General features: G+C 40.8%; 1 protein-coding gene across 12 annotated transcripts in view; it reads right to left on the reverse strand.

Annotated features, from left to right (window-relative positions):
* SFI1 (SFI1 centrin binding protein) overlaps positions 1 to 12,507 on the reverse strand; it is a 105,460-nt gene that overhangs the window by 77,074 nt on the left and 15,879 nt on the right. For 11 of the 12 annotated variants that reach the window (XM_032309961.1, XM_032309962.1, XM_032309964.1 and 8 more), the window contains exons 3-4: positions 4,786 to 4,959; positions 2,617 to 2,688 (exon numbers count right to left, since the gene is read on the reverse strand). In XM_032309961.1, the coding sequence (XP_032165852.1) occupies positions 2,617 to 2,688; positions 4,786 to 4,959 (246 nt within the window). The remainder of the gene's footprint in view (positions 1 to 2,616; positions 2,689 to 4,785; positions 4,960 to 12,507) is intronic. The other variant, XM_032309968.1, reaches the window with a different exon arrangement.

Genomic DNA, 12,507 nt, shown 5'->3' on the forward strand with positions numbered 1-12,507 from the left:
AAGAAGGAACAAGGAGGTTGGCATCTAAGGAACCTGAGAATGGGGGGAAAAAAAAACCCAAAACAGCCATTAGTGGTCACTGCAAATTGTAAAGGCTCCATCTGAGACTTGCAGCTGAACCTGAGAGGAGTTTTCTCCACTCCACTACCAGGCTCACGTAGACAGAACTGAAACAGTTGGAGCAGTCCTGCCCCTAGTCTCAGAACCAACATGCCAGGCTCCCTTTTAGGCCAGAGCTTCAGAATGAGGAAAACCTGCTGGCAGCAGAATAGAAATTGAGCAGGAGATGCATGAGAGATGAAGAAAGAGAGGATCAGACCAAGTGTTTTAGTGGAATAGAACCAGGATATCCCATAGAGCAAGCTGCCATATCTTTAAATACTACAAATGAGACAGAAGTGGGAGCTCTGTGAAATAGGAAAGTTAACTGATCTTGCCTCATTCTAAAAAGGCCAGAAAGATCAATTCCACATAAAAAGGAGCAACAAAATATGAGGTCAAATCCTCCTCAAGGTTATTTTATGGGAAAGCAAAAGGAGAATAACATGCCTATAGACAAAGAAACTATGCCAGAAAGATGTGTCCACAAAACAAAGCAAAAATACAAAGCCCTGTCAGCTATTATCTCAGAATGAACTAAAGGACTTTAAGAAAATAAATCCATACCTAGGCATATCATATTAAAACTCTGAAAAATAAAGGGCGCCTGGGTGGTTCAGTTGGTTGGGCAGCTGCCTTCGGCTCAGGTCGTGATCCCAGCGTCCTGGGATCGAGTCCCACATCGGGCTCCTTGCTCAGCAGGGAGCCTGCTTCTCCCTCTGCCTCTGCCTGACATTGTCTGCCTGTGCTCGCTCTCTCTCCCTCTCTCTCTCTGGCAAATAAGTAAAATCTTAAAAAAAAAAAAAACTCTGAAAAATAAGATAATGAATCTTCAAACCAGCAACAGTTAGACTAACAACTTACAAATGGAAGCCATAGACAATGAACTATCTTCAAAATGCTGGGGAAGAAACTGGCAACCTAGATTTCTCTATGCAGTGAAATATCCCTCAAAAACGAAAGTGAAATAAAAACATTTTTAGACAAAATCTGAGAGAATTCATCACAAGCAGATCTATTCTGATGCAAATTATCAGGCTGTTCCAAGGACATAAGGAAAATAATCACAGATGGAAAACTGGAGACACAGGGAAAAAAAACAGGAAGGATAAATATGTGAATATTAGCTGTATAAAACCAGAAAAAATAATGTTTTACAGATTTTCAAATATAAACAGAATTAAAATACCTCACAGAAAGGGCATACAAGTCAGGAGAGGGGACAGACAGAGTTAAAGGTTGCTTTAAGGACCTTGCCTTGTTTGGGAAGAGGGCAAAAGAGCCTATTAACATTAGACACTGATAAATTAAACATATATATTTTATGCTTTAGGACAGTCACTAAAAGAAGAATAAAAGTTTGGATGGAGTAATAAATAAAATATTCAACTGAATTAAAAACAACTTTATTTGAAGGTACTGAAAAGCTACAAGCAAGTGAAAAAGGACAGGGCCAAGGTCCAGGAGAAGAAGGAAATGCAGAGGTGAACTCTGCCTAACCTGTGAGGCTGGGACTGGTAAAGACACACAAAGGAGATGGGAAGAGCATGGCTCCCCACAGGGTTCATGCAAAGATTTCAGAGGACACCCGCAGGCCAAATTTGCTTAAGAGACTTGGATGAGGGGCACCTGGGTGGCTCAGTGGGTTAAAGCCTCTGCCTTCAGCTCAGGTCACGATCCCAGGGTCCTGGGATCAAGCCCCGCATCGGGCTCTCTGCTCAGCAGGAAGCCTGCTTCCTCCTCTCTCTCTGCCTGCCTCTCTGCCTACTTGTGATTTCTGTCTGTCAAATAAAAAAATAAAATCTTTAAAAAAAAAAAAAGAGACTTGAATGATGTTCCAGATTAGGAAAGCCACAATGTCAGAAAAATGAAAAAAGAAAAGTTGTAATAAGGGAAGAGTAGAGGGGTTAAGAGCCCACAACATTTCTGTTTTTAAAAAAATGCTTACATCTCAATGGCTGTCAATTTTTCCTTAGCAATAAACTCTACACTGGCCCTTTGTCTCCAACCCCACCGGCTCCTGTATGGGTCCCTGACCCTGGTGGCCCCCAGTGCAATCCACTCTTCGCTCTTTGTGCTGCAGCTGAAGCAGTTTTAACCAAACCCGCAGTAGGGGGCAGTGGCCCATACAAAGTGAAGTGGGGGGGGGTGGGAAGACAAGGACTTTCTATAGTAAAATTTCACTCCCCTTGCCAATGCCAACATCCCCCCCCCCCCCCCCCCCCCCCCGGTTCTGTTCTAGATCAAGTCAATGTGGTCAGTCCATGAAAGAGATTATTTACTTCTGGGCAAATCCTTTTTTTCAGAGAGGGTCTTAGCTACCCTGGTTTACTTAGGATTCCTTCATACACTCATTGGGTCAAACTAGGGCATGTTAGGTTACCATTATATCATATGCCTGCTAGAGGCTGGGGGAGAGGGGAGGAGAATGTCATAACAAAGGTTACATATGGGCTTACTACAAAACAAAAACCTAGAATAAACTCAGAGGAATTTGGTTTTCTGAGCTAATACTACCTGGCTTTAGAGGGAAATACTCTTCCAAAAGTCATTCGAATCCACAAATATAAGAACTTTCTGGTCACGCATCTGAAAGAAGGAAAGAAAGAATATATACATACACATTTTAAAATTCCATTTGACTTATTTCATCAATTTTCTGGAAAGCAGGGGGAAATTAATGTCCCATGGGGAGATATGCTAGCATGAGTCAAAAGGTGAATCACAGCTATTCTTGCAAAAAATAGCGCATAGGATGGACAGATTTATAAAACCAAGATCAAGTGGATTGTTTCATTATTTTTATTTTTATAAGTAATCTCTACCTTCATTGTGGGGCTCTAACTCACAACCCTGAGATCAAGAGTCATATGCTTTACCAACTGAGCCAGCCAGGTGACCCCCAAGCTGATTATTTTTAAAAAATACTTTCAATATAAAGTCTTTTGTCAATGAAGACTTCAGAGTCGAAATAAAGGAAGCAAGTACATGAAAATGCTTTTATTCACATTATTCTTACTACCTAAAACACCTAGCAAATGCCCACTTACCTATCAAGGCTCACCTTCAATGCTTGCTCCTAAGGGAAGCCTTCCTGGACCTTCCCCAATCGAAACACGGTGAGTAGCCTTGTACCCTCAACACCCTGATTCAACCCTTAGTATAATATAATGTTATGACACCAAATCACAGTAATTGGCTCACAGGGGACCTGTTGTTCCCTCTGCACTATAAGCCCTTGAGAATGGGGACCAAGTCTTATAGTATCTCAAGTACCTACCTAGCACAGCGCCTGGTACACATACAAAAAAGGTGGCTTGTCTCGGCCAGTTAGTCTCCAGGTTCAGCTTGGAACACTCTTCTTCTTCCTACTCTTTATGTGGCTTATTCATACATTACCATTTAAGGCTCATCTTAAAGCCCACTTCTTCCAGGAAGTTCCTCTGGCTACACTAGCAGGGCTGTTCTACCCATGTGGGCCTGCAGCACCACATCCTCTCGTATTCTAGCATTTATCCTGCTTTCTTGGTGGGACTCAACACTCAGTCAAGCCTACATGATTTTAAGCCTTTGGGAGGTCATGGACTACAAATGTCTTATTCACCTTATATGCTCATCATCTAGCACAACACCTGGCCAAGTAGGCACCTGATAAATTTTTTTGGTAGTTTGATGGTTTTTTTAACACAAATATGCACATAAGCTATCTATTCATTTTCTTCACTGTGAAGCTTGGTATTGGGATCGGTGGCTCTGATGGCCAGATGGACTGCTCTTTCCACAGTGGCTTTGTGCTTCTTAGAGGAGACACTGGGAGTAATCTCTACACAGTAAGATTTATTGCACATCGCAGAGCTGACACTGTGGGCTAGGAATTTCCAGAAACCAATGGGCAGCATGTGCTTGGTATTCCTGTTGTTCCTGTATCATATGCCGGGCATCAGGATCTGGCCCTTGAATCTTCTGTGCACCCTCCCGTCAATGCCTCTGGGTTTCTTCCATTTGACATATCTGGTGCCAGATAAATTTCTTGGTCCTCTTTGTAACAATCTTGGGCTTCACCAGAGGTCAGAGGAAGTCCGTGATGCTGCATAGGAGATGGATGCCACGTCCTCAGGAAGAGAAAGCCTGATAAATTTTTGTTGAGGGCACCTGAGTGGCTCAGTTGGTTAAGTGTCTGCCTTTGGCTCAGGTTCTTATCCCAGAGTCCTGGGATCGAGCCCCGAATTGGGCTCCTTGCTCAGTGAGGAGTCTGCTTCTCCCTCTGCCTCCATCCCTTCCCCCTTGCTCCTGCTTTCTTGCTCTCCTTCTCTCTCTCCCCCTCAAATAAATAAAAATCTTTAAAAAAATTTTTCGCTGAATGAATAAATGCCTTTGATAGACCTAATCAAGAGGAGTGGAAAATGATAATTTTTCTTAGACTATGCTTAGACTTCTTCTGGAAGACTCTTTATAGCTTATACATTGTGGGTACAACTAGAGAATGGGAATGAAAACACAGAATGACAGACTTTAAGTCTGTAGATTCCTAAATATCCTTCTCTTCTGAACATTCTGCCACAAAAGAGTAGGCATCAAAGTCTCCGACTAATTGAGATAGGAGAATAAGAATCATCCCCTCCTTTTAACCAAGAAGAGTGAACAGTGGAAAATCCACTGCAGGCAGGTGACAACTTGCAAGCTCACCTGACACGCAATTCTCGTAACCGGTTCCTTCGGGTCCAACCATGTGAGGCAGGATACTGAACTGGATGAGTGGCACAAGGTTTCTCACTCCGGATCCCAGAGAAGGCAGAAGACTTTTGGTTGGCCAATACCTTTGGAGGACAAGTTTTCTTAACTGCACCATCCTTAAGAGACCTTAAATTTGAGGAGCAATGGGTAAAGGAGAGAATCAGATTATCTCTGCATATGATGCAAATATCTCTTGATGCACAAGGGAAATTAAATAGATAAGCAAAATGAGACTGACTGAGAGTAACTGCTTCAAGAACAATAAGCAGGCCCATCTCTGACAAAAATACCTCCCATTCACAATGGTAAGCCAAACATTCCCAAGGCTACCCCCTAGATTCAGTGATGATTAGATAGAAGGACTCACAGAACTCAGCATATAGTTGCCCTTGCGGCTATGATTTATCACAGCAAGAGGGCACAAAGCAAATTCAGTAAAGAGAAAAGGGGGAGGGGACAAATCAGATGCATACTTCCAAGAGTCCTCTCCCAGTGGAGCCACATAGAATACCCTTAATTCATCATCAAGACTGCACGGTACTGGCACAAAAACAGATACATAGATCAATGGAACAGAATAGAGAGCCCAGAAATAGACCCTCAACTCTATGGTCAACTAATCTTCGACAAAGCAGGAAAGAACGTCCGATGGAAAAAAGACAGCCTCTTCAATAAATGGTATTAGGAAAATTGGACGGCCACATGCAGAAAAATAAAATTGGACCATTTCTTTACACCACACATGAAAACAGACTCAAAATGGATGAAGGACCTCAATGTGAGAAAGGAATCCATCAAAATCCTTGAGGAGAACACAGGCAGCAACCTCTTCGACCTCAGCCGCAGCAACATCTTCCTAGGAACAACGTCAAACGCAAGGGAAGCAAGGGCAAAAATTAACTATTGGGACTTCATCAAGATCAAAAGCTTTTGCACAGCAAAGCAAACAGTTAACAAAACCAAAAGACAACTGACAGAATGGGAGAAGATATTTGCAAAGGACATATCAGATAAAGGGCTAGTATCTAAAATCTATAAAGAGCTTAGCAAATTCAACATCTGAAGAACAAATAATCCAATCAAGAAATGGGCAGAGGACATGAACAGACATTTCTGCAAAGAAGACATCCAGATGGCCAACAGACACATGAAAAAGTGCTCCAAATCACTCAGCATTAGGGAAATACAAATCAAAACCACAATGAGATATCACCTCACACCAGTCAGAATGGATAAAATCAACAAGTCAGGAAATGACAGATGCTGGCAAGGATGTGGAGAAAGGGGAACCCTCCTACACTGTTGGTGGGAATGCAAGCTGGTGCAGCCACTCTGGAAAACAGCATGGAGGTTCCTCAAAAAGTTGAAAATAGAGCTACCTTACGACCCAGCAATTGCACTACTGGGTCTTTACCCTAAAGATAAAAACATAGTGATCCGAAGGGGCACGTGCAACCAAATATTTATAGCAGCAATGTCCACAATAGCCAAACTATGGAAAGAACCTAGATGTCCATCAACAGATGAATGGATAAAGAAGATGTGAGATACACACACACACACACACACACACACACACACACACACACAATGGAATACTATGCAGCCATCAAAAGAAATGAAATCTTGCCATTTGCAACAACGTGGATGGAACTAGACGGCGTTATGCTTAGCGAAATAAGTCAATCAGAGAAAGACAATTATCATATGATCTCCCTGATATGAGGAAGTTGAGAGGCAACTTGGGAGGCTTGGGGGGTAGGAAAAAAATAAATGAAACAAGGTGGGATCAGGAGGGAGACAAACCATAAGAGACTCTTAATGTCACAAAACAAACTGAGGGGAGCCGGGGGTACAGGGGTAGGGAGAGGAGGGTGGGGTTATGGACAATGGGGAGGGTATGTGCTACGGTGAGTGCTGTGAAGTGTGTAAACCTGGCGATTCACAGACCTGTACCCCTGGGACTAATAATACATTATATGTTAATAAAAAAATAAAAAAAATTTTTAAAAAGGGAAAAAAAATAAAATGCAGGAACAAACGTTAAAAAAAAAAAAAAAAAGAATACCCTTAATTCCCCCAGCACTCAATTATGTGAACACATATGAAATGTCATCTACCAGGGAAGTTTATCAGAGACTCAGTGGCCAAAGTTCTTATGGGGGCTGGTCCTATTGGAACCCTCTTCCTATCACATACCAAAATTCTAGATTCCTAGAAAGAAAGCTGGTGCTCAGTATAAACTACATTATTAGCACAGTTAACTACCCTTATCAGTGGGAACGGTGAGAACCGTCCTGAAATCTAAGTCTCTAGACACCAGTCAAGGACCTACCTTGTAAGCAGGACTTTCTAAGAATAGCAGTCTCAGGCCTGCAATGTTGATTCTTTTTCACATGAATGGAAAACATAGCAGAGAAGAGCAAAAAGGAAAGTGAGTTTTTAAAAAACACTAATAAAGCTGACAAATAGTCAATGAAACTGATCAAAAATCTCTTCTTAAAAAGAAGGCCAAAAACCAGTATTAGGGGGGAAAAGGAAATACATCATTAGAAATGCAAAGAGATATTGTAAATAACTTGATAAAAATAAATTTGAAGATATAGATAAAATGGATAAGTAGCTAGAAAAACAAAACTTATCAAAAACTGCACAAGAAGTATAAAATGTGAACAGTCCAGTAACCATTAGCAAAAATAAACAGTAGTAAAAACCTTCTTGCAATGAAATATCCAGGCCTTGATGGTCTTCCTGTCAAGTTCCACCAAAATGATAGGAAAAATTCATGCCAATCTCACATAAACTATCGAAGGAATTCTTTTTCTATTCTGTTCTATTCTATTTGAGAGAAAGAGACACAGAGAGAACAGGGGAGGAGCAAAGGAAGAGGGAGAGAGAACCTCAAGCAGGTTCTGCACACAGCACTCGGCACGGAGCCTGACATAGGACTTAATCTCACAACCCTGAGATCATGACCTGAGCCAAAATCAAGAGTCAGACACTCAAACAACTAAGGCACCCCCCTCAGATTTCTTTTTTTTTTTTTTTAAAGATTTTATTTATTTATTTGACAGAGAGAAATCACAAGTAGTCAGAGAGGCAGGCAGAGAGAGAGAGGGAAGCAGGCTCCCTGCTGAGCAGAGAGCCCGATGCGGGACTCGATCCCAGGACCCTGAGATCATGACCTGAGCCGAAGGCAGCGGCTTAACCCACTGAGCCACCCAGGCGCCCTCAGATTTCTTTTTTAATAAAGAACACTACACACCCAGATCTGTATAAAACCACATGGTTTTAGGAGACTAGCCATAACCTTAATACAAAACCTAACCAGGAAATTTTAAGAAAGAAAAATTTACATCTCACTAATGAATACAGATGTAAAAATCTAAACAAAATATTAGCTAACTCAAGTCAGCAACACAGAAAAAGTATAATACAATATAATGGAGGCTTAATTCCAGAAAGGGAAGGTTACCATTAGAAAAATCAACCATAGGGACGCCTGGGTGGCTCAGTTGGTTAAGCAGCTGCCTTCGGCTCAGGTCATGATCCCAGCGTCCTGGGATCGAGTCCCACATCGAACTCCTTGCTCAGCAGGGAGCCTGCTTCTCCCTCTGCCTCTGCCTGCCATTCTGTCTGCCTGTGCTCGCTCTCTCCCCCACCCCTCTCTGATAAATAAATAAAATCTTAAAAAAAAAAATCAACCATAAAGACAAATAATCATTTCAATAGATGGAGAAAAGATAGTTGATTAAAAAATATTCAATATCCATTCATGACAAAAAGTCTTAAACTAAGGTTTAAGGTTCTCAGAAGAGAAACCTTAATCTGATAAGGGCTATCTAAGAAAAACTTATGCAGATACCATACTGAAAATGTGAATATAAATATATTCATATGAATCAGTATATGAATATGCAGGTACCAACTGAAACTCATAGCTTTCCCCTTTGAGATTATGAACAGGACATGTAAGACCACTTCTATACAATGTACTGAAGGTCCTGGCTGGCAGAGCAAAGCAAAAAAGAGAAATTATAGTCCTAAAGATTGGCAAAGGGGGAATAAAGTGTCATTTTGCATATGACATGATTATGCATGTGGAAAATCCCAAAGAATCTACAGGTAAGTTATCAAAATTTGTAAGAATCTAGCAAGACTATTCTACACAAAAGCAGTATCAAAAATATATATACAGGGCGCCTGGGTGGTTCAGTGGGTTAAAGCCTCTGCCTTCGGCTCAGGTCATGATCCCAGGGTCCTGGGATCGAGCCCCACATCGGACTCTGCTCAGCAGGGAGCCTGCTTCCCTTCCTCTCTCTGCCTGCCTCTCTGCCTACTTGTGATCTCTGTCTGTCAAATAAATTAATAAAAATTAAAAAAATACATATATACAGTTGATTCTTGTTATTCACAGGCTATATTCTATAAAGTCACCTCAAATATTCCATGTCATGGATTAGAAGAATCAATATTGTTAAAATATCCAAACTACCCAAAGCCATCTATAGATTCAATGTAACCCTTATCAAAATTGCAGTGGTATTTTTCACAGAAATAGAACAAATAATCCTAAAGTATGTGTAGAACCAAGACCCTGGAGAGCCAAAGCAATCTTGAGAAAAAACAAAGCTGGAGGCACCATTTTCCCTGATTTCAAACTATATTACAAAGCTATAGTTATCAAAACAGTATGGCATTGGCATAAAAAAGATACACAGACCAATGAACAGAATAGAGAGCCTAGAAATCAACTCAAGTTTGTAGTCAATTAATTTATAATAAAGGAACCAAGAATATACACAGTAGGGAAAGTACAGTCTCTTCAATAAATGGTATTGAGAAAACTGGACAGCTACATGCAAAAGAATAACACTGGACCTCTATCTTACATCATAAACAAAAATTAACTCAAAAGAAATTAAAGACTTGAATGTAAGACCTGGAACCATAAAACTCCTAGAAGAAAATGTAGATAGTAAGCTCCTTGACATTGGTCTCAGTGCTGATTTTTTTGGATTTGACACCAAAGCAAAGACAACAAAAGCAAAAATCAATACAGGGAGCTAAAACTAAAAAGCTTCTGCATCGTGAAGGAAATAATCAACAAAATGAAAAAGCCATCTACTGAGTGAAAGAAAATATTTGCAAATCATTCTGATAAGGGGTTAATATCCAAACAATATAAAGAATTCCTACAACTTAATAACAAAAAAACACAAATAATCCAATTTAAAAATGGGCAGAACATCTGAATAGACATGTTTCCAAAGAAGACATACACATGGTGAACAGGTACGTACGTGAAAAGATGCTCACTATCCCCAATCATCAGAGAAATGCACATCAAAACCACAAGGAGATACCACCTCACACCTGTGAGAATGGCTATATCAAAAACACAAGCAATAACAACTGTTGGCAAGGATGTGCGGAAAAGAGAGCCCTTATATACTATTCATGGGAATGCAAACTGATGTAGGCACCGTGGAAAATAATAAGGAGGCTTCTCAAAAATTAAAAAGAGACCTACATATGATCCACACTTCTGGGGATTTACCTGAAGAAGAAAAAAAAAATACTAACTCTAAGATATACACATGCCCATGTTCACTGCGGCATTATTTACAATAGCCAAGACAAACAACCTAAGTGTCCACTGACAAGTGAATGGATAAAGAAAATGTGGTATATAGGTACAATAGCATATTCTTCAGCCATAAAAAGGAATGAAATCCTGCCATTTGCAACAACATGAATGACCTTGAGGGCACTGTGCTAAATGAAACAAGTCAGACAGAGAAAGACAAATATCATATGTTCTCCCTTATATGTAGTTTAAAACAGAACAAAATACAAGCTTACAGACACAGAGAACAGACTGGCGGTTGCCAAAGGCAGGGGTGGGGGTGGGTGATCAAAGTGGGTGAAGGAGTCAAATGCTACAAACTGCCATTTATAAAAGAAGTAGGTCATGTAATGATATAGTTAGTAATTGTACTGCATATTTAAAAGCTGCTAGGAGAGTGCCTGGATGGCTCAGTGGGTTAAGCCGCTGCCTTCGGCTCAGGTCATGATCTCAGGGTCCTGAGATCGAGTCCCACATCAGGCTCTCTGCTCAGCAGGGAGCCTGCTTCCCTCTCTCTCTCTGCCTGCCTCTCTGTCTATTTGTGATCTCCCTCTGTAAAATAAATAAATAAAATTTTAAAAAAAATAAAAGCTGCTAGGAAAGTAAATCTTAAAAGTTCACATCACAAGAAAAAAAATTCTGTAACTATGTATGGTGAAAGATGTTAACTAGACTTCTAGTGGTGAGCAGTTCCTGATACACACAAATACAGAGTCATTATGCTGTACACAGGAAACTAACATAACGTTGTACTTCAATTATACCACAATAAAAACTTAAGAAAAAAAAAGGGCCTAGCATTCCTTGTTTCATCTCAGCTGAGAATGTGCCTGTTAAGAAACTCAAATTTTATAAGGCTCTACACATGTCTGAGAACGACCCTGAGAGCTGAGAGATCTGGGGGTTAAAATAAATTCTGGGAATTGGGGCAGAAATTATGTGAATTCACAAATTCAGAATCTATGAATGAGGATCATTTAGGATTTATTCAACAGAGAGATCCCAAGTAGGCAGAGAGGTAGGCAGAGGGAGAGGGGGAAGCAGGCTCCCCACCAAGCAGAGATCCCGACACGGGGCTCGATCCCAGGACCCCAAGACCATGACCCAAGCCAAAGGCAGAGGCCCAACCTATTGAGCCACCCAGGTGCCCCTGTAAACATTTTTATAGGGAAAATTTTAGGACTCACCAAAATTGTTATTTTTCCCAACCTGATCTATAGCTTCAAAGTAATCCCAATTAAAACCCCAACGGTTTTTGTTTAATGCCAGTTAAAACCCAACAGCCCACCCATACATGGCCAATGAGAGCACAGGTGGTACAACCAATTTAGAAAACTGTTTCCTAGCAAAATTGAAGATTCTCTTCTCTTTGGGCCCTGCAACCTATTCCCAATTATATAGCCCAAATAGTGGTTATCAAAGTGATTCCCAAAACGGCATCAGCATCAACTGAGAACTTACTAGAAATACAAATCATTGGTGTGACCCCAGATCTACTGAATCAGAACTCCGATGGTGGAGTCCAGCAATCTGTGTTTACCAAACCCTCCAGGGCATTCTGCTGCAGGCTCAAACTTGAGAACCACTGTGTGCCAAACTATGCATATGAGAATGTCCATCACATTCAAAAAATGGAAACAACCCAAATGCTCAACAACAGAATTGATAAACTGTGTAATATTCTTAGAATGTATCACAGAGCAAGGAAAATGAGCAAACCACAACTATGGACTACCACGTGAAGAAATCTTAAAATCTTTTTTTTTTTTTTTTTTGGAATTTTATTTATTTATTTGACAGAGAGAGATCACAAGTAGGCAGAGAGGCAGACAGGGAGAGAGGAAGGGAAGCAGGCCCCTGCTGAGCAGAGAGCCCGATGTGGGACTCGATCCCAGGACCCTGAGATCATGACCTGAGCCGAAGGCAGTGGCTTAACCCACTGAGCCACCCAGGCGCCCAGAAATCTTAAAATCTTGAGAGAAAGAATCAAGACATACATACAATATGATTCCATTTATATAAAGGCGAAGAGGGAAAACTAAACT

Source organism: Mustela erminea, chromosome 13 (assembly GCF_009829155.1).
Source record: "Mustela erminea isolate mMusErm1 chromosome 13, mMusErm1.Pri, whole genome shotgun sequence".
In the NCBI taxonomy this organism is placed as follows: domain Eukaryota; kingdom Metazoa; phylum Chordata; class Mammalia; order Carnivora; family Mustelidae; genus Mustela; species Mustela erminea.